This window comes from Hyaena hyaena, unplaced genomic scaffold (genome assembly GCF_003009895.1).
Source record: "Hyaena hyaena isolate Hyena2069 unplaced genomic scaffold, ASM300989v1 scaffold_150, whole genome shotgun sequence".
Taxonomy (NCBI): Eukaryota; Metazoa; Chordata; class Mammalia; order Carnivora; family Hyaenidae; genus Hyaena; species Hyaena hyaena.
This window is the reverse complement of record NW_024080782.1, coordinates 1,089,761-1,113,169: the sequence shown is the minus strand read 5'-3', so window position 1 is coordinate 1,113,169 and position 23,409 is coordinate 1,089,761. Positions and strand designations below refer to the sequence as shown.

Sequence of the window (23,409 nt, the reverse complement as noted above, 5' to 3'; positions counted from 1 at the left end):
TAATAGGTGGGTGTCTTTATTTTCTCTCCCTTTTCTACAGCTTTCTGTCGGACAATCAGACAATCGACTGAGCCACCCAGGCGCCCCTGTTTTTCTTCTAATGTATGCATATTTCTTTCACAGATTGCTCATAGCTGCCTATGAGATGGCAGTTGCCCTTTGAACCCCTTTGCATTAATACAGTTACATTACTTAAGTATGAGCATTGCGATAATTCTTATAAAAATTGGAGAGGGGAGCAGAGGGAGGGCTTTGTGCAAATGAGAACTGCACGAGGAATTGTTAGCAGGTGCTTGTTGTGTGCCTGTGTGCCTGCCCTTTGTTATTACCTGGGTTAGGAACTCTGCAGAATGGGGAATGGACAGTGGAGGGTTTGGATATTTTGAACAATCAATTGTCCAAAATCAATGATTGATAATACTGCTGGCCACTCCCATCTTAGAGTAATAATAATTGATAACATTTATCCATTTATTGTGAGCCATGTCCTATACTTTCCATGAAATTAGCATTTTAAAGTATTACTTAACCCCTGAGAAGTAGAACCCCTGTTACTAGCCCTTATTTACAATGAAGAAACTGAGGCACAGAGAGCTGGTGAAGTGGGGAGTGGCTTCTACCCCAAGGATCCAGCTCCAGATTCTGGTCCTACCCTATGCATTGTACAGGCCTCTCTTTTAGGTAGACTGTCTGTCTCCTTTCTGGGCTCATCTATACAATAACTCCAAATACCAGGCCCCGAACCTCAGCCCCTCTCTGCCAGGGTTCTTCCCACAAGTCCTTGTCAGCAAAATGCTTTTGCCAGAGTCTGTGTCTGGGGGACCCTATTCCTGGGTGCCCAGTAAGAAGTTACACCTTGTTTTGAACGAAGGCTTATCAGTCACACACCTGGAGAACAGCTCTTTCACACCCCGATAGAACCAGCTGCAGCGTGTCAAACGTTCCATCTAATAAACAGAAGACTTAACCTAGAACTATGATCATCAGTCTTTTCTGCCTGCATTCAACCTAAGAATATTTTGAAACTTCCCTCTAAGTTTTAAATAGCCTGTCTGAAGTTTTCTGTTGTGAGTTTAAATACTTGTAAAAGATGTAATTTGTCTGTCATATATGTGCTTAAATTTCATTTGTGTCAAAGGGCACCTGGGTGACTCAGTCTGTGAAGTGTCTGACTTTGGCTCAGGTCTTGATCTCATGGTCCGTGAGATTGAGACCCTGTCGGGTTCTGTGCTGACAGCGAGGAACCTGCTTGGGATTCTCTCTTTCTCCCTCTCCTATGCTTTCTCTGTCTCTCTCTCAAACAAAATAAATACTTTTTAATATTTCTTTTTAAGAGAGAGCATGTATGCATGCACAGGCAGGGGCGGGACAGAGTGGGGGGAAAGAGGATCCCAAGTGGACTCTGCTAACAACAGTGAGCCCGATGCAGGGCTGGAACTCGTGAACCTTGATCGTGACCTCAACCGAAGTCAGACACCTAACCTCCTGTGCCACCCAGGCACACCTAATTAAATAAACATTAAAAGAATATGTAAATTCATTTTTGTGAAAGCCTTAGGATTTCACATTTAAATGATTAATTTTGGGGAAACATATACATATGCTTAATTGGCAAAGCCTGTCCTCAGACAAATGAGACTTAATTTCTGTCAGAAAAAGTCTGGTATCATATTTCAGTTCAAAAAATCACATGTGTATCCCTGTGACAGCCTTCTCACTTCTAGAATTGAGAAGCAAAACTAGACAGACTGGGGGGTATTTGAATTAATTGCCCAGGTATTATGGGCAGGAGGTAGAGATAACCTCGCTCTGAGTTTACTCCTGGATAAAGCAGCACCTTCTCCTTCTTCAGTATTTTAAGTTTATTTCAAGAGAGACAGAGACCATGCAAATGGAGGAGGGGCAAAGAGAGGGAGAGAAAGAATCCACAGCAGGCTCCACATTGTCAGCACAGAGCCTGACAGGGGGCTTGAACTCATGAAACTGTGAGATCATGACCTGAATCAAAACCAAGAGTCAGACACTTAACTGACTGAGCCACCCAGGGGGCCCCTTCCTCAGTATTTCATAAGGAATTCCCTCAGGAGTAAGGCTTTTCCACACTGTTCTTTGCCTGGCACCCTGGAGGTTTTTCAGCTCAAAATACTGATTCAGCCTCCATAAAGGTGTTGATTTTTTTTCCCCCGAAAGTGGAAGGCCATCATTGAAGGGGAGGCAGGGAAGAGAACTTGGAGACCCTAGGAGTGGGACAGGCAGACCCATTTTAATAAAAGAACAGACACAGAACTCGGGGCTGTGAAACACATTTCCTCTTGTTTCCAGGATGTCTTTGCATGCCTCCAGGAGTGTGTGAACTCCAGTCTGAGCACCTTCAAACTACAGGTTCTCTAGGAGTCTCTTCTAGGCCAAAAATTCTGGGCTTACTGGATCATTCACATGACTTCTATGGAGCACATCCAACATGGCTCTTACGTCCTCCAAGAACAGTATCTGTGTACAAGTTAAGAGCTGTATGTTTGACTAGAGTAAAAATAACTTGGCAACCTCACTTTCCCCAGCAGGATGGTGTTAGCCCCTGATGGTGATTCTGGACTTTCTAGTGATGGTCTCAGAGCCTCTGATGGGGCTTTCCTGAGCCCAGGTCCCTCCCACCTGGTCTTCTCTACTGCTTCCAGTCCTGGGGGACAGGAAGAAGAGAAAGCTATAAATGAATGGATTTACACATACATTAAGAAAAACAGCCTCAATATTATGAATAAGAATTGACTTAGATTTAACAGAGAAATTCTTACAATTTTTAATCATTTGACAGGAATTTGGATGCTGTACAACTATTGTTTTCCCTTATTAATATTCTGATGTTCACTCTCTGTGGTTTTCATGGGTCTGTACCGCTCAGTGGTTGACTGCAGTGGAACTGGTTAGAGTAGACACCAACCAATTAGTCAGTAAAAAGAACCAATGGGAAAAAGCACAGTGACCTGAGTCGTATGACCCAGTCCGTTTGGCTGAAATTGAGAAGCAAAATTGAACAGACTGTGAGGTATTTGAATTAATTGCTCAACCATTAGAAAAACCAAAGCAGGAGGAATATGCATTATGCTTGTTTTTATTTCCATAACATCATTTAAACTCAATCTTGGTAACATAACCCTGTGAAAACATTCTACAAGATGTCCACTTTGGGTCAGAAGGAGCTATTGGAGATGCTTGCGTGGAGTGACGAGCTGAGCGGCCAGGCAGCATCATCCAGTTGCTGGACACAGCTGGGGCCTGGGCACGGGGCTGTGTCCCTGAGGAGTCCGTGCTCCTGATGGCAGCCTCCTTCCCTGCCCACCGCACAGTGCTTTCTGCCCGCATCTCTCCCTCTTCTTTGCTCCCGAGTTTTTTTTCCTCCCTTCTCTGCTGCTTCCTTCCTTTGTTTGTTCTTCTCACCCTTTGCCTTTCTGCCTTCTCCATGCCGTGTGGTTTGGGAGCTCTCTTAGAAACTCAAACCAACCCTCACATGGAGACACAGTTAACCTGTTAGGCATGTAGCATGTTGGGTTTTTAAAGAGGAAAGAAAAGAGATGCCCAGAAACCAAGTCCCATGATAGTGCTGGGTTGGCCAAGGATGATGCGGTGAAGTTGTGTGGTCAGAGTCTCCCCCTGCTTGGTGGCATGCCTGTGTGCTGAGCACAGGCCTGACCTGTGATGCCAAATGAACAGAAAGAAGAGCCATAGCTAAGCAGCCCAGACTGAGCAGCATAGGGTAGATTTGGGGGTAATACACGTATTTTATTTCCCATTATAATAACATGGCTTATGAAGGAAAATGGAAAATATCTCTCTTTAGTCCACTTTTTAAAATAGATAGCCTGTTTCTGATTTTTTTCCTACACATAGCTTTTGACCTTTGCACATATTTTTATACAGTTGAAATCAAACTATGTATAAATATTATATTCTGATGTTTTATTTCAGCCTGTATATCAACATTTTCTGTACTATCATGTACAGACTTGGCAGGCCTTTTGAATCATTGCATAATATTCCATTGTAATTATCACATTTTTTTAGCCATTCTTGCATAGTTACCTGGTTGGGTAATTTTCAGGTGTTTTGCCCATGATCTCAATATTGCTCCAGTGAGTATACCATGCATGACATGTTCAGGATATAAGTAACCATAAGGTTATGTTAGCTTCCCCAAAGTAGGCTTCCTCTGTCAAAGGATATCCACACTCGAAGTTAAGGTCCTTCCCAGAATGGTTAGTGCTGGCTTCTGTTGATGGGAGTTGGACTGGATTCACTGTGTGTAGGAAGGTCTTTGTGTGCTTATAACATAGTGACCCATGGGGCCTCATGCACCCAAGTGTCCCCAACCAGTTTAGAAGGAGTTGACCCTGCCTTGTGGCTGAATAGGTTGAGAGCAGAACTCATTGAGTCTCATCATTTAGACCTAATCATGAGTGTCTGCTCCCCAACCTACCCCCCGCCCCCGCCACAAAGGCTTCAGGTAGCGATTTGTTTTCTGAGAACAAACTGAGTGATAATAATAACTAAAGGACAGCTATTCTGAAAACCAGAAAGAAAACTCTAGAACTATAGTAATCCTGAAACTCATCAGTGGTCTGGGAAATGATAAAGGCTCATTTAAACCTAGTGGCTGTACTTGTGGTTCAAAGGAAACATTCGATGAAAATATGAACACATAAACCTCTAGCCAGCAAGCCAGTTGGCAGATATGAGGACATTTTCGCCTTGGTCACTGGTCGTATGATGAGATTACATTTAGTGAATGACATTGATTTGGAAATACCTAAAGCAGACTTTTTCATAAGATGTTTGTTTAGCTAATCATTTGGTGTTTTCTATAGATCTTTGACAGATTTACCACTAATTCTACCACCACGAGAGGCAAGAAGAATCTTCATAGATGCAAATGAAAATAATTGGGATTCTTTATGTTAGCAAAGAATTTTAACATACATTGAACAAATAAGGAAATATGAGGGTTTTATTTACACTCCTTGTCATAAATCTCTCTGACCAACTGTTTTGGCCTGTGGGAAACCTCTCTCATGAGAAATAAAATGAAGCAGTTAGTAAATCTCTTGAAGTTAGAAAAATCGCTAATGGTATTAGCATTTCCAAACCTGTTCTTCTTGCAAAAATGAAGATAGTTAGTTAAGTGTTGTTCATTTACTGACTTGTACTCATTTCTCTGTCCCTTTCTCTTCCCCACCTTAAACTTCGGCACTGTTTAGATACAACAGCTTTGGCAACACCTCTTACCACTCAAGACCCTGTGGATCTGCTGTGCCAGCCACCCCCACATCATCTTTTTCACCTCCGCAAGAGGCCAGGCTGGAAAGGTGGGTTTTCTAAGAAGTATGCCAATGGCTTCACCATCCGGTGAAGGAAATGAGTTTGATGAAGAGGGACTAAAGGAAAAGAAATAAAAAGCATAATCTAAAGTATTTATCTTTACATAATACAGTCCAAAGGCAAGAATATTTTCTCTTTCACACTATTTACTAAGTAAATATTTTATGAGAATTGATTTTGTTTTTTACTGTGGTCTCTCCTCCCTATACTCTTTCCATAGAAAGCATAAAAAAATTGTTCCCAGTTACTTAAATATGAAGGTTTTGACTGACCTATGAAAAAACTTGTAGAATTTATGTAAGGTCTGCATTTTGTCCTTTAAATATGAGTTTTTACTTTTGAATGATTAATTCTATATAAATCAGGAGCTGGTGGGCCTATTAAGGTCACTACCTTAATGTAATTAATCCAGGACCTACCAGAAGGGAAAAGAATTGCATGGGTTCATGGAAGGAATTTAACTTGGCAAGAGTATTAGACCACTAGAAATTAACTAATTATTACTCCTGGAAGTGAGTGATTGCACAAGGATGTGTTTACAAGGAAAAGGTAAGACCTGTAATTTTAGAACAATTAAAAACAGTTACCCTTATATGGCAAGAGTGCTGAGTTAGGGAAGACTGGCTAGGGTTCCAATTACTCACTGGGAAGTTATTTAATCCCTGAGGGTGAAATGCTGGTTATGACATCTCTTACCTTAGAGGGTGGTTTTGATGAGCAACTGAAAAGGTACCCATGAAAGCACTGTGTGGGTCCAGTGGGCAGTGACAATATGTGATGACAAGATACAACATCCAGCAGCGTGTGATTGATCAGAAATCTAGACATGAGCAATTCACAAAGATCATTTGCCTCAAATCCTGAATTTAAAACAAATTAGACCTGTATTCTGTACTCTGATCATCTTCTGTGTATTCTGAAGTGTGTTTTGCTGAGTGTGGCTGGTGATGAGAGGTTTGGTTGGGATGTAGAGACCTGACAGCCCCAGGAAGAGGGGCTGTCCAATGAACTTTGCCTCACCACGCTTCGTGTTACTTTCTCAGATGGCACATAAGCTCCACATTTTCAAAATCTCAGGTTCCACAGCCCAGCATGGCCCTGGGCTGGGTGTATCTGGGCTTAGTTAAATCTTGGCAGTAAGGAAACAAGTTGATTTCCCTGAAGACACTCTACCCTTCATCCTTGGGCACCTCTACTTGGGACCAACTGAGATCACTTGTGGTCCCAGAGAGGTCACCAATGAAGAGGGTCCTTATCTAAAGGGATGTGAGATTTGGGGCCAAAGTCAGGAATATTAAAATTTTACTGATGCTACATCTCACATCTTGTATCTGCTAGGCTGCCAGCTCCTTGGGAACAAGAACCAGGTCCCCTTCATTGCTGTGTCCCCCTTGGTACCGGGGGCCTGGCTATGGCAGAGCCACAGTAAACAACAGTTGAAGGATCAGGTGAATTACCCACTCATTGGTTGGGGAACAGTGTGGAGGTCCCTGAAGTTGACAGGTTATAAGGATGGAAAGTTTGTAGGTTTCCAAAGCCCTGGGCTTTAGGGGAGATTCACCCAAGGGTCCTAAAGGGGAAACCCTCTACCTCCTTCCCATCCCCTGGAAACCCAGATTCAGGTTTGAGTTGGGAGGGCCAGGAGTGTAGACTCTGGAAAGACTCTTGCCTGTGTCTCCTTCCCTGCTTTGTGTGGCTGTGTGTCATCTGGGGCCTGGGAAGGGAGGGGCATTGTGAGGGAGCATTAAAAAGAAGAAGGATGGGGCTGGATCCCAGAGAACCTTGAATGCCCTTGGGAAGAGGTGAGGTTTCATCCTGAGATATCACGAGTGTTATAGTTTTGGAGCAGCTGGTGGGGTGCTCTAACATATCCATGCATGAAGCCAGTGGGTCGATGCCACAGGGACAGGGACCACCATAAGCCATCTCTGAGCCCAAGAGGACTGACCATGCCTAAGTAGGGCAATGGTCGTGGGGCTTAAGAGGAACAGTGGGTTTGGGCAAACTTGGAGGAAAAGTGGGAGCAAGGAAAGCAGAATGAGTGAGGGTTCAGTCTCACTCAAGCATGAGGATGTTACAAACTAGGAACAGAGACAGAAGTTACTGAAAGAAAAGCAAATCACAGGTGGAGATGTTCAGCCTGGGGCATGCAAGTCATGAGAAGGCTGTATGACACCCAGGGAGATACTGAGGGGCCCTGGGACGTGTGGACTCAGTGGTCCTTGGCTTGAAGAAGGTACTTGTATGAATCCCTCCAGCCAGCCTGCATACTGAGATTTGGTCATTGGAGAAGCCAGTAATGGGAGCCTTTTTTTTTTTTTAAACGTTTATTTATTTTTGAGAGAAAGAGAGAGGGGAGGGGAGGCCACGAGCGAGGAAAGGGCAGACAGAAAAGGAAACACAGAATCTGAAGCAGGCTCCCGGCTCTGAGCTGTCAGCACAAAGCCTGACGCAGGGCTTGAACTCACGAAGTGTGAGGTCATGACCTGAGCTGAAGTTAGATGCTTAACTTCCTGAGCCACACAGGCACCCCAGTGGGAGTCTTTCCTTTCCACCTCCCTCTTACAGCATACTCTGCTACAGAAAGTTCTTCTTCTGAACCATCTGCTGTATCCACTAGCAAAGAAAAGCTTCAAAGAGCTACTTGCTTGACATTTGCGTGTTTTTCCCAATTATCACCATTTATGGCTTCACAAAACCATGTGATCAGTCATTTGAAACATCAGATATGCAGTTTAATTATTGACACCAGGAAGCCCCCAGGCCTGGCCACGCCACCACGTTTTACTCTTGCCTTGCTGGCTTATATTTGTGACTATAAAAAAAGAAAAATAAGGAGGGATCCCAACTCCTACTCATATTTGTATACATCACCCAATGTGCAATATAAGTTGTATTTATTATAATATGTAGTTTTATACAGTTTAATTTTTCATTTTTGACAACTGAATTATTTGGATGTCACTTATCTATTTTCACATTTACAACAGTTTTCTGCTCTACTAGGTATGTGATTGTTTTTACCGAATTATATACTTCAGTAGAATTTGTAATATTATTGAGATGTTTTATATACCCATAATTATTGAAACAAAAAAGAAAAACTCAGAAAAGACATTAAAGTATTATGAACAATAGTTGTATTTTTGCAGCAAGAACCCACATTTTCTTTTTCATTTTTTCCTTTTTTTAGTGTTTATTTTTTGAGAGAGAGAGAGAGAGAATGTGGGTTGGGAGGGGCAGCAAGAGAGAGGGAGACACAGAATCCAAAGCAGGCTCCAGGCTCTGTCAGCACAGAGCCTCACATGGGGCTTGAACTCATGGACTGTGAGATCATAAGCTGAGCCAAAATCGGACGCTTAAATGACTGAGCCACCCACGTGCCCTTCTTTTCCTTTTTTAAAGCTTGATGCTATTCTTTTTTTTTTATTTTAAGTTTATTTATTTATTTTGAGAGAGGGGGAGAGAGAATCCCAAGCAGGCTCCACAACATCAGTGCAGAGCCCAATGTGGGGTTTGAACCAATGGAACCATGAGATCATGATCTGAGCCCAAACCAAGAGTCATATGCTTAACCAAATGAGCTATCCAGACGCCCTGAGAACCCACATTTTCTGTTAACACACTCCTGATAAATAAACAGTATGTCAGGGTGCCATGCAGTACTGGAAAGATCTAGAACTCTTTTCCCTTGATTTGGAAATAAGACTCACTTCTCTTAAGTCCTAGGAAAATCAGGCCAACTAAAACACCCCTGCAAGCAGGTCAGTCCACTTTGGAAATATAACTGGGCATCATTGTGAGCTTAGAGTTTTCCATATTTTTCCCAAGCATGCTAGTAAGTTCGATGCTAATCAAATTTAGAATGATAAATTGACCTAGAAAGGAAGAAACAATATACAAAATTAAGCCAAGTCAAGGGTATTAAAATGAATCCATCTCCACATCTCCTATTATGACTTCATTTATAGGACTCTTTTCAGAGACAGCGTAACATTAATTTTCATGAAAATGGAAGTTGGGCTGTGCCAAAACAAAAGAAAATACGAAATCCAAAACTACTTGCAAAGCCCTCAGGGATACAAGATGCAACTGTTTAATGAAAGCAGACTTTCTAAATGTTTCACTATTGAAACTGCGCTTTTTGAGTGGAAACATCCTAAATATTTTTAAAAGAAAAATTATAGGAATATTTGAACCATTCATGCTGAATATTGAAATGAAACAAACAAGCAAACAGTAATTACACCATAGCGAATGTGTCTGGGAAGTTGGGAAGGGCAGAGTGCGTTCTCTTTCCATCCCTGCGGTGACATCTCCATCTTGTGGGCCTTCTCAGAAATGGCGCCTGGATGCTTGGTGTGGTGATGGCAATTACTGAGCAATGACATTGAGGGGATCCCAAGTCAAGTTCCTGGGGCTGAAGGTGCTTTGAGGCCATCCATCTTGGCGCTGAGTCTGGAGAATGTGCTGATAATGAGGCCCAGTTTCTACCATGAAAGGGGACGTTAGCAGGTGACCATGCTGAGTGCTCTGTGGGAGCACACTGGAAGAATCCCAGATCCAGATTTTAGGCGGCCAGGAAGGACTTCTGCATTCACTGAGCTGAAACCCAAAGGATCACTATGTGCCTTAAGCACTGATTCTGTTCTCTCTCCTATTTACAACGGTACCACTGGTATCAAGAGCTTTTTGATATCAAGTGCCTGGGTGGCTCAGTCGGTTAAGCGTCCAGCTTCAGCTCAGGTCATGATCTTACAGTCTGTGAGTTCGAGCCCCACATTGGGCTCTCTGTTTTCAGCATAGAGCCTGCTTTATATCCTCTGTCCCCGCCCTTCCTGCCCCACCCTCACTTGTGAGCATGCACATATAGTCTCTCTCAAAATAAACATCTAAAAAATTTTTTTTAGTTTTTAAAAATTTAAATAAAAATTTAAAAAGAAGAAACGTTTAGAATTGTTTGCCCTGTTTCGTTGTCTCAGCAGAGTCTTCCTGCTTCCCGGAAGACCGTAAACCCACACATAAGTAGTGGCACCTCTGCTGGGAGTAAATGGATCATAAGGATGAGTAAAGGATGCAGTTTACATTTTATTTTTTTATGGGCTTTGCATGTACACAGTAGAGCATTTAAAAGATGAAGGACTGTACAATGAAAGGGAAGGTCCCTCCCCAGAAGCAATGACTCCTAGCCATTTCTTTTTTCTTTAATTTTTTAATGTTTTATTTATTTTTGAGAGAGAGATAGAGACAGCATGAGCAGGGGAGGGTCAGAGAGAGAGGGAGACTCAGATTCTGAAGACAGGCTCCAGGCTCTGAGCTAGCTGGCAGCACAGAGCCCAATGCAGGGCTTGAACCCACGAACCGTGAGATCATGACCTGAGCTGAAGTCGGACGCTTAGCCGACTGAGCCACCCAGGCACCCCACCTAGCGATTTCTTATGTATATGTCCAGATATATTTATGTTTATGTAAGCATACACATGTTTGATAGAGCTTTACACAAATGGTAATACACTATACAAACGATTGTGCCTTCTGCTTTTTCACTGAAAAACTGCATCTGGGTTCTTCTCACTGCAGTACTTAACAGCTGTTGCATTCTTTTAAAAATCTTTTTAACATTTATTTATTTTTGAGAGTCAGAGTGAGACAGTGTGAGCGAGGGAGACACAGAGTGAGAAGGAGACACAGAATCCGAAGCAGGCTCCAGGCTCTGAGCAAGTGTTCAGCCCAGAGCCGGATGCGGGGCTCTAACCCACGAACCACGAGATCACGACCTGAGCCGAAGTTGGATGCTTAACTGACAGAGCCACCCAGGCTCCCTTGTCGTGTTCTTTTTAATGTCTGCATCCTACTTTTTTCTCTGGATTCTACTTCATAGACCCACTTCCATATTGATGGGCCCCGGTGTCTCACTGTGACTAATGACACCACAGTGTACTTCTTTGTCTGTGTGTCGTTTCACACATGGGTGGTTATCCACAGGATCAGTGCCTATAAATACATTTAGTAAGTCAATTGCTTATGCATTGTAAATTTTGATTGATTTTTATCAAATTGCTTTTCATAAAGATGATACCAGTTTTGAGAGCTTGTGGCCCACCCCTCTACAGAAGGTCCATTCAACGTCTCAACCATTGCCCACCCGATGGTGAAGAGTTCTGTGTCATTAAACTTTAAATGTGCACTTCCCTTATTATGAATATGGTTGAGCCTGCTTTTCTATGTCCACCAGCATTTAATATTTCCTTTTCTGTGAATTTTTGGTTCATGGTCATTGAGTCCTTTTTCTTACTGAAGTATAGAGGTTATTTATGAAGTGTGATAAGAGTAGCGATTATTTTCCTCAATCATTAGTCTCTTGCTTCATTTCTGTGTTTTTGCCAGGCAGACAAATTTAAATTTTATGAGTTGAATCTAATCTTTTTTTTTCTTCTGGTTTTGTGTTCCTCATGAGGAGGAAGCCTTTTCTCCCATGCATGCTTCTAAGGATTTCAAGCTGCAGTTTTTTACACTGAAATGGTTTATCTAGCTGGAACTTATTTTGGCACATAGTGTGAGGCAGAGATCCACCTTAAATGTTTTTGCTTCTTTGTGTACCATTTATCAAATGATCCATCGTTTGCCTACTGATTTGTCATGCACCAACAGGAATCCAGATCCACACATATGTGACACACTGTTCCCTTAGGTGTGTCTCGCATCCCCTGGCTTCTGTGAGGCTGCCAGGAGCTCTCCTTCCTCCTGGTTCCTGTCTTTACCATTCAGCCAGGAGTCTTTGGAGCAGGACTATGTCATGTGCTACCTTGAAATGGTCTTGTTTTTGTCTTCTGCTATTGTGCAGTTGTCTACAGTGATGGACAGTGCTGGAATGGAGGATGGGGGTATTTGGGGAAGCTGGGATCGGCAGCTAGGACCGAGAGGAGGGGAGTCCGCTGTGCTGAGCAGTGACTTCTACCAAGTCAAGCGCCCTCTTGTGGGAGCTCCCTTCTTATATCCCCCTTGAACACCTGTCTCCACCATTGGCGTAGTAACTCCTCCCTCAGAATGAAGATGTCCGTTTCCAGGCATTTCCTCCCTATTTTCAGTTACTTTAGCTTTTGTCTTTATTGCCTGCCTGGCAGGCCTTTTGACTATTGCCCTGAGTGTAACTTGCTGGTACCTGTGTCTTCCTCCTGCTGATCACCTCCTCTGTGTGGGCTGTTGTGCGTGGATCTGTGTGCTCGGGTCCCTTGTCCTGGTCAGTCTGGGCTTTTATCATTTCTTGCCGTCACGTGTATCTACATGTCCCTTGAGGTTTTACCTGTTTGGATTGAAAACCATTGATTTTTCCAAATAGATGATTCATACGTTTTTCTGGATCTCAAATACTTGCTGGCTGTGTTCCATTACTTGATCTACACGGTACTTCTTTTAAAATTGCGGGGCGCCTGGGTGGCTTAGTCGGCTAAGCGTCCGACTTTCGCTTAGGTCATGATCTCGCGGTTCGTGGGTTCGAGCCCCGCGTTGGGCTCTGTGCTGACTGCCAGCTCAGAGCCTGGAGCCTATTTCGGAGTCTGTGTCTCCCTCTCTCTCTGACCCTCCCCTGCTCACGCTGTCTCTCTCTCTCTCTCTCCTAGAAATAAATAAAAAATATTAAAAAAAATAAAATAAAATAAAATTGCATTAGCGGAGTCAAGAGCCCCATTGATGATGGGGCTTTAGTTAATTTTTTTTTTTAATTTAAATTGGTCAAAGTCGATTAAAAAAGACCTCTCAGACATCACTGAGAGAATCCTGAATAGCATATAGAATAAGATAAAAGGCACTTTCTTTTTATTTGACCTAATTTAATGGCACCTAGTCCATACCTGCCAATAAGGAATCAAGGTACCAGTGTGGATTGAGTCCCTACCATTCAAGGAAGCGGTGCTCTCCTTTTACTTCGTAGACTGCTGCTAGTTCCTGATACCGATCTTGTCACACACAGTGAGTTCCTGTAAGGCACACTGTGGTCCTGCTTAATCAATTGTATTACATCCAAAGTAATGGATGGGGGAGGGGAGATGCGCCAGTGTGTCGACAGAGAGAGTGTACGGTAGGTCTGGCTCCCTGAAGGCAGCTACCTGCTGTAACTCTGGGTGTTTGGGGACCTGCGTTCTATATCAGCCCTCTGTCCTGCAGGAGAACTCTGAATCCTCAACAGACGCTCGGGTCTCTTTCTCCCACATGTGTTTTGGAGCTGACTCCTTACCATGCCTACTACCATAGATTTAGTTCAAGACCTATGTTGTGCCTGGACTATCTATGGAGTGATATAGATCTTTCTGAAATATAGAAAGGTTTCCCACTTAGAAACCTTGAATGACTCCCTCTGCCAACCAGGGAAGCCCCACTTGATTAACATCATCAAGAAGATCTCTCACCTTTGGGTCCTGCAGGCACCTTCCAGCTTCGTCAGCCATCACGTCCCCCAGCCTCACTGTACCTCAACCCCACGGAGATGCCATTATGAACAGACCAGGCGCTCCTGAGGCCCCTTCCTTCAGATTTGCTCTGTTCTTTTGGCCAGCCTCTCCTTTATTCACCCACTTGATTCCTCCACATCCTGTAGGAGCCACATAGATGACATCTGTCCTGTAAAAGCCAGAGGACTGGCTTCCTCAGACAGAATGAATTGTAACATCTCTGTGGGTTCCTATACTACCTCTGTTTCAGCTTTCAGCCCTTTGATGTGTTTATCCTTTTGTTTCTAAAATAGGGTTCATGAATCTATAGTGGTCTGTGGTAGTAGGTTTGTGTCCCCCAAAGCAATGAGATCAAGATGGTTAACTTTCCTAGACTGGGTATTTTATTCAAAGACTTGGGGAAAATCTTTAAGACAAGCAGGACTGTGCCCTGTAGGATCCGTGTTCACATGACTGGTAAGAGACAGGTTGTTTTTTTTTTTTTCCTTTTTGCAGAGAGGCGCTCTGTGCTGTTCTCACGTTCCTTCTGTGAGTGCCATCGCCCTCGTGTGCACCCTTTCCTAGTAGGTCAGCCCCTGATGGCCGGGTTTCTGGTTTCACACCAGCATTGTTCAAAGATTACAGAGTGAAAAAAGGAACAGGGGAGAGATTTCTCATTCAGAAAATGTACTCCTGGGTCCCTCATCCTATTTATCCCATTCTTTTCCACACAGCCCAGCCATGAAGGAGTCAGTCTTACTATTATGATAGGAAAGGCTGAGTTTCTTCCTGGGTTGATTTGAGAATATAAGCGTGTGTGTGTGTGTGTGTGTGTGTGTGTGTGTGTGTGTGTGTAGATAGCTAGATATTTAGATAGAATCCCTACCCTTTCTCACTCTCTATGGTGCCAGTATAAACCCAGTGACAGCTGGAAACCTAGCCTCTGGGGGTTGTACACACTCATACACGTACATAATGACTCCTGTGTTTCATTCAGTAAATATTTATTGGATGCTCAACATGTGCCACCTATGCTGGCGTGGGAATCCAACATCGATTTAATCAGACCCTGCCCCTGGCTTCATCTAGCTTATACTGTAGTGGCAGAAACAGCAGATAGGCAAACCATCAGCAAATGGAGAATTTCCACTGCAGTAAATTTTGTGAAGAAAATGAAATTTCTTGGAACTAGAGAGAGAGGCCATCAAAGTCGAGAGCCTAGCATAGGTGCTCTATCCTCATGAGGGACACCTCTGATAAGAGGTCTGGGAAACTGAGTCACCAACATAAGACATATTGCAACTTATCCCTAGGTTTGCCGTTTCTCATGATGAGATGAGTAAAGCCATTTAAATGAGGGAGATTAAAAGAAAAAAAATAGAGTGAGTCCATATCTTTCTTTAAAACATGAGCCTGAGCTGGAAGACTGTGTTTGGAAGAGATTTGATGTGTAGAGAAGGGGTGGGCATGCACAGGAGGTGTGGGTTGGCCTGGACTGAAAAGCAAGAGCAAAGACTGGAGGGCTGGACCTCGGTGTGGGCCTGCAAGGCCAGGAAGCCATGACACAGGAGGCGCTGGTGGCAAACCATGTTTTGGAAGCTGCCCGAAGAATGGTTTAATCATGAAGCCACATTGGGGTGGCCCGGGAGCTTGTGACAGGAGGACTGACCTCCTGGCTGGAGGACTCGCTTGGTCTTGGACAGGAGGGTGGAAAGTAAGAACAAACTGGCAAGAACTGCTTGTGAGCTTGGGGTCGAGGCCTGCAGAAAGGGCCAAGGGACAGGTCACAAGATGACGCCAGCTAGGCCTAGAGGAATGGCATCATGCCCTGCACGTGAGTGACTGTAGTCACATGAGACTGCACATGGGACCAGTGTGCACAGCACACAGTGTGAGCCCTGTTCTCATCTCCTGTAGCCCGGAAGCTCAGACCTGAGCCCAAGTAGCGTGTGACAGTTTGAAGAAGAGGGAGAAAAGGAAGCCTTAAACCGATGTCCCCCTCTTTGATGGCATATGTCTCCAGGATTGTAGCTGTGATGATGGAGAAAAGTTGTCTGTTTCTTGGGCCTGCCCCTGTGGCTTGCTCATTTCATCTTGAGAGCTGGGATGCAGCCCTGAAGGGTGAAAGAAGATTCTGACATTTCCCAGTTCCGGGGCAAGCAAGAAGAGCTTGCCAAAACCCAGAGTTACCTCTTCTCTTGTCATCATTAGATCGAGTGACCCCCCGTTTCCACAGCCAGGTTGTAAGGACAACCTCACGGTTTTGCACCAATGAATTCCCATTTTATTACTGTTCTTTGACTTCTGTGTCTTGGTTAAATTGTCTACTTGTGAATTAAGTGATAATTTCAAATATCAGATAATTTGTGAACTTAGTGTGACTTTTGTTACTATTTCACCAGAGATAATTTTTTTAAATAAAAAAAGTTGAAGATTTGCTTTGTTCATAAATAAGACTTTTGCTTAACTCAGACTTACCAAAGGGGCCTGTGTGTTTACACAGCTTTTGCGGTATAATTGACATAAACGAGTTGAGCAGAAGTTTTGACATATGTATATGCAAGTGAAGCCATCATCACATCAAGATAATGCAAATATCCATCACCCCAAATATTTTCTCATGCCCTTTTGTGGTTATGGCTGCCCTTTCCCACCCTAGGCAACTACTGGTCTGCTTTCTGTCATTATAGATTAGTTTACATTTTGTACAGTTTTGTATAAATGTAATCATACTGTATGTACTCTTAAGGGATTGACTTCTTTCTAATTACATAATTGTTTTGAAATCTATTCATTTCATTGTATGTTTCGATACTTCACTCCTTTTTATTGCTGACTAGTACTCCATCGTACAAATACACCATAGTTTATAGGTTAATGGACATTTGAGTTACTTGCAGTATTTGACGGGGAACATTTGTGTACAAGTCTCACTATGGAAATGTGCTTTCTTTTCTCTTGGATAAATACCTAGAAATGAAATGGCTGAGTCCTATGATAGGTGCATGTTTAGCTTTTTAAGAAATTGCCAAGCAGTCTTCCATAATGGTCTTACCCCAGAGTAATGCTGGCCTCATCAGATGAGGTGAAATGTATTCCTTTCTCTCTACCTTTCTATAAGACATTGGTTAACACTAGGCCTCCGGCCAACGGACTTGTTGAAACGCCCACTTCTACCATGTCCTAAGTGTAACTCTTCTGGCCTCAGTTTCTTCATCTATAAAGAAGAGAATAGTAAAACTTAGTACAAGAGTTTGTAAGGATTAAAAGAAATATTTAAGGGCATCCGGGGGGCTCAGCCGGTTAAGCGTCCAACTTCAGCTCAGGTCATGATCTCATGGTTCGTGGGTTTGAGCCCCGCATCAGGCTCTGTGCTGACAGCTAGCTGAGAGCCTGGAGCCTGTCTTCAGATTCTGTGTCTCCCTCTCTCTCTGACCCTCTCCTACTCATACTGTCTTTCTCTCTCTCTCAAAAATAAATAAAACATTAAAAAAAATTTAAAGAAACATTTCATGTGAAATAATGCCACATGATATTGTCTCCATCAGTGGTAACTATTATTACCAACCCCATTTCAGTGAAGTGGAATTACTGTTTCAGACATCCCAGTGAGGGAGGCCTTACCTAGATGGGTTTCTGGAGCCTGGTATGGCCAAGATTAAATACTGCAATTGCTCTCACTCAGAGTAGATCATCTGCTCCATTGCAAAATCTCTCTCTGGCTCCTCTCCACCTGCGTTCTTATGTGGCTTCACTCGGTTGCAGCTGCCTCGGCTGTAACATAGATGACTTCAACTTTCCAGGTGTGTTCCGGGGTGGCACGCAGTCCTGGTGACTCACCCAGCTGGTAGCCATGGTGGGAATGTTCACGTCAACCCCCCAGCCCATCCTAGCTTCTCAGACTGGGAGCTGCCAGTGTCACATTCCAGACTGGCCCTGGAGACTGCCCCTTAGCCTTTCCCTGCATCCAGAGATTTTAGGCTCCCAACATAAAATGAGATGCATCAGGAACCCAGGATGGCCCTGATGCCCAGATGCTGTTCTTTTTTAAGTTTATTTATTTATTTTGAAAGAGTGTGTGTGCATGAGCTGAGGAGGGGCAGAGAGGGGGAGAGAGAGAATCCCAAGCAAGCTCTGTGGTCAGCACAGACCCCGATGCAGGACTTGATCTTGAAAACCATGAGGTTATGACCTGAGCAGAAATCAAGAGTCAGACACCTAACTGACTGAGCCACCCGGGTGTCGGCCCAGATGCCGTTCTGAGCAAGCTCATACATAAACTCTCATGTTAACCTGATGGTGCTTCATGAGTTGCAAGTATTATTATCACTAATTACAAACAAGTAAACTAGGCTCACCGAGGTTCAGTGATTGGCCATGCTCCAGTTTTCTCTAAACCTTGCTATGCTCATTCCTTCTTGCCATAGCTGGTCCTCAGACCAGCCAAGGTCAAACATCACAGCAACTTCCAATCATGTAGGGGATTGTTCCTGACGAAGTTAACATGAAAGATAAAAATCTGTTAAACATGCCTTTATGAGGACAATTTACCATACTAGCTTGAATTTTGGTGGCTTTTATTTTTTTAAAGGATGATTTGGGATTCCCTTTTGTATGGTTTGAGTGCATTCTGGCATTGATATTATGGGTTGAGCCCATTTCCAGAAATAGGATTTATAGGACCACAGGTTATATTCTCACATGTTGGGCTTCTCCAGAAGACCTAGGGCAATTTATAATATGATGTTTATAGCCTTTTGTTTCTAGTATGATCAGGTGGCTTGTGTGCATTTAGGACAGAAAAGCTCATGGGAGGTCTTCTAATTCTTCCTTCCTGCTACAGGGATCTGTGTTAGTGTGATCAAGAGAATGGATCTTGAAATGCTCAAGGCATTTTGCTTCATTTCCAGAAAAGAGACACCACACTCTGCATTGCTTTGAGTTGGCTTACATTTCAGTGCTTTCAGACTGAGGAACTAAGGGAGCTCAGTCCGACTTCGGCTCAGGGCGTGATCTCACAGTTCGTGGGTTTGAGCCCCGTGTCAGCCTCTGTGCTGACAGCCAGCTCAGAGCCTGGAGCCTGTTTTGATTTCTGTGTCTCCCTTTCTCTCTGACCCTCCCCTGCTCATGCTATCTCTCTCTGACTCTCAAAAATAAATGAAAAACATTAAAAAAACAAAACAAAACTGAGGAACTAAGGAAGGAGACTTTCCATATTGTTAATGCTGCCCGCCAGTGTGTTTGCTGTTGTGATCTGGCTGGCGAGTGAATATGAGATCCAAGTGGGCGGGGTCAAACTCTGCAGGAAGGAATGACCTGTCCACCTGACTAAACTGGATACTACTTAGCGTTCTTGAGTTCTAATACTACTTTTATTCAGGCTCCATAATAAGATAATCTTCTTTCCATAAGAAGATGATGTTTATGATACAGAGAGGCTTCCCTGTGACTTCATTTGCATACCCACTAATGGCTCATTACTATGTGTTCACTCTTTCCTGAGATAAGCGCAAACATTTAGAAGAACAAACTAAATTCAGAAGTGTAAGGGGGAATGGCAAGGTCCTTATTTGTCTCTTCACCTAAGCAAGAGCACAGACCTCCAAGCTCCTGTGTCTTGCTTTGAACAGAGAATTCAGAAGGTAAAGGTGCTAGCACTTGAGACAACCACACAGAGCAGGCTGGGAAGCGGGGCTGGGTTCAAATTCCCCACATAGTCCTAACATAACAAGTCTCCTGTGTACAGTACCTTATGTTTTGTTTTCAAATTCTGTAGCTAAACTTAAGTTTTGATGTTCAGCTAGCTTGGGCCTTCAAAGATACTTGATGCTAAAAGAGAAGTACTCTTGATTCTTTTTTTTTTTTTTTTTTTTTTTTATTTCTAGGAGAGAGAGAGAGAGACAGCGCGAGCAGGGGAGGGTCAGAGAGAGAGGGAGACACAGATTCCGAAATAGGCTCCAGGCTCTGAGCAGGCAGTCAGCACAGAGCCCGACGCGGGGCCCGAACCCACGAACCGCGAGATCACGACCTAAGCAAAAGTCGGACGCCCAACCGACTAAGACATCCAGGCGCCCCAAAGTACTCTTGATTCTTAAAGAACAGTATAATGGCTTCAAAAAATATATTCCAGGCTTACAGAAAATTTTAGGTAATGATAGAAAATTATGGAGCTATTGTTTATAAAATTGAAGCCCTTGTTCCTTTGATTTATTTTCTTCCCCAGTGATGGCCACCTGAAATTGGCTTTATCATTTCCATATATGTTATTATATTTTTGCTAAATATAAACATACCCTTAAATAGCATATGGTTTTGCTTGGCATGTATTTAAACTTAATAGAAATAACAGTATATCGTTCATAATCTTCAAACTACTTTTCACTCCCAATATATTGTGCTTTTGAGAATCATCTGTGTTAGTCCATTTCACTCTATTTTTCACAGGTATAAAGTATTTCTTTGTAAAAATGTAGTATATTTTTGTGTTCCTGTACAGTTTCTAGTCATTAACCAACAGTGCAAGGCGGTGTAACACATAGTATTTGTGTACGTATCTGCCATCTTTAGCATGTAAAAATTACTCTCTAGTACAAACCTTGAAGTAGGATTGCTGGGTTGTAGGATACGCATGTCTTCAAATTTATTAAGTGCGCCTCCAAAATGATTACATCAACCTAGACTCCCAGAAGGGATGGAAGAGAGTTCTTGCTGTCTCGTTCTGTGCCGATGCTTCAGGTCATCAGGCATTCGTTTCTGTCAATTTGCAACCTGAGATGTTTGAAACAATATACACTATAGGTTTAACTTGTATTCTTTTTCCCTGATTGCTAGTGAAGATGAGCATCACTTCTGTATTTGTTGGCCATTTAATTCTCTTCTTCAGCAAAATGCCCATTATCTTTTGCTCATTTTTCCACTGACTGGTTTCTTTTTTTCTGATGTGGAGTGGTTCTTTCTGTTATACTAATCCTTGTGGTTCATATGTGTTATGAGTAGCTCTTCCTAGGTGGTGGCTTTTCTTTATTATGTACTCTTTAAGTGCATACAAATTTTAAATTTTAATATATGTAAATGTATTAAGCTTTTTCTTTTTGATGACCCTTTTTTTGTTTCCGGTATAAAAATTCTTTCCCGAGATAAAAATTGCAAAGTTTGCTTTTTTGCACTTTCCACTCCCAGAATTTTTCTTTGTGTTTGGTATGTGCAAGGCATCACTGTATTTTCTTGTATGTCCTAATTGTCCTCTCAGCATCAATTGTTAAATAGTCCATCACTTCCCTACCAATTGATCAATTCTAACATTAAGATGCACTTAATGTTCCAGCACTGAGTGATGTTTACCATACTTAAAAAAAATTGTTGGCTAAATACCCATTGTCAGTTAAGAAAGCTCTCTCTAGTCCTATGCTTGCTGAAGGTTTTTTGTTTTTGTTTTTGTTTTTTTTAAATAACAAATGAGTGTTGTATTTAAAGCTTTTCCTGCATCTACAGAGGTAGTCATGGTTTTTCTCCTATAACCTATTAATACGATAAATTGCGTTCATTGATGTATTCATCTTAAACATCCTTGCATTCATTGGACACACATGATTTTATTTCAGATTTTGCAGTGGTGTTCATGTCTGCAATCAGTATATAAGTTTCTATCACACTGTTCTTGTTTAGTTTTTGTGTCAGAATAATACTAATCACCTAAAATGAGCTGGGGAGCTTTTTCTTTATATTCTCTGAAACTTGGTATGTGATTAAGATGAATTCTTTGGTTATTTGGTAGAAGTCGCCTTTAAAAATACGTGCCTCTGGGGTTTTTATTTTTGTTTTGGTGTGTATGGATGTGTCTGTAATTAATGATTCAATTTCTTAAAGGTTTATAGAGCTCTAAAATTTCTATTTCTTCCTCAGTGAAATTTGGTAAATTATTTTTAGAAAAACATCCATTTCTTCAAAGTTTCCAAATGTATTGTCATCGGAATTTCTCCTCTTTTCTCAAAATTATTTTTGTCTCTTGTTGTTTGTACTTGTATCAATGTGCCATTCTTGAATATTGCTTGTTAGTAGCTTTTCTTAAACAGTTTTGACAGAATGTATTATTATTTTAAAAAACTATAAATGGGCTTTGGTTTTTAAAAATTTTCTCTATATATCTTTATTTTTCTATTTCATTAATCTTTGTCTTTATCTTTATTTCATTTCTTTTGCTTTCTTTGAATTTATCTCTTGTTGCTTTTTATATTGTTGAGTTGACCACTCATTAATTTTACTTCTTTTCTAATATAAACACTTTGGGTGCGAGATTTTCCTTCTAAATACTACTGTAAAACCATTCTATAAATCTTGATGTATATTTTATTCATTATAGTGCTCTTTGAATCTTTTCTAATTTTATTCCTTGGACTGAATTATTTAGAAGTGTTTACAATTTTCCAATTATAAAATTTTTTTAAATTTATCTTATCTCTGACTCATTCACATTGTGGATAGGAAGGTAGCCCATATGAAACCAATTTTGGGGGTTTATTTATGAGCTTTGTGGCAGGAGTGCTGGTGAGCTTTTGAAGAGCCTCTCTATTTGAGAAGAATGTGTTTTCTCTAATTTGGGGCAGTAGGTATATATGTTCATTTGCTAAACTTATTAATCAGTTTTTAAAAAATCTGTTACATCCATAACAATTTCTGTCAATCACTGCGTGAGAGGTACAGTAAACCTGTCCACTCTGTGGATTAGATTTAGCTGCATAGAACAGAAAAAATAAATACCAGCTTAAGAAAGATAGTCTAGACCTCACGTATGTGAAGGAGAAATCAAATTCCATCCATGCTCAGGTATCCAGGGCTGATGGAGTAGCTCCCTAGAGAGTCTAGAATACAAGATTTGGTTACTCCCTTCTCATCGCTATCAGCAACGGCAGCTTCTTCCCTCTATTTCTGCCACTTCTAAATGACAGCCATTATATATATAATGGACTATTACTGAGTGATCAAAAAGAATGAAATCTTGTCACTTGCAATAACGTGGATGGAACTAGAGTGTATTATGCTAAGCAAAATAAGTCAGAAAAAGACAAATCTATGATTTCACTCATATGAGGAAATGCAGAAAACATGAACATAGGGGAAGGGGAGCAAACATAAGATAAAAACAGAGAGGGAGGTCATAAGAGACACTTCAATACAGAGAACAAACTGAGGGTGGCTGGAGGGGCGGTGGGTCAGGGGATGGACTCAATGGGTGATGGGAATTAAGGAAGGCACTTGTTGGGATGAGCACTGGGTGTCGTATGTAAATGATGAATCACTAAATTCTACTCCTGAAGTCATTATTACACAATTTGTTAACTAACAAGAAAAAAAATTAACCTTTTAAAAAAAGTGTGTGTATCTCTCTAGAGAGAGAGAAAAAGGGAGTGGGAGAGAGGATGAATCTGTATTTATAGGTTATGCATATTATGGGAATTCTTTTCAGTAATAACAGCACCCATTATTTGATGTCTGCTTATGTGCCAGACATGGTGCTTAGTATTGTATACACATCCGTTCCTCTTTATCCTCCTGACACATGAAGCAGGCTACTTACCTCCATTTACAGAGGAAGATCCTGAGACACTCAGTAATC

General features: G+C 42.0%; 1 protein-coding gene across 3 annotated transcripts in view; it reads left to right on the top strand.

Annotated features, from left to right (window-relative positions):
- FHOD3 (formin homology 2 domain containing 3) overlaps positions 1 to 23,409 on the top strand; it is a 467,989-nt gene that overhangs the window by 349,412 nt on the left and 95,168 nt on the right. For all 3 annotated transcript variants that reach the window (XM_039238974.1, XM_039238973.1, XM_039238972.1), the window contains exon 11: positions 5,250 to 5,357. In XM_039238974.1, coding sequence (XP_039094905.1) covers positions 5,250 to 5,357 — 108 coding nt within the window. The remainder of the gene's footprint in view (positions 1 to 5,249; positions 5,358 to 23,409) is intronic.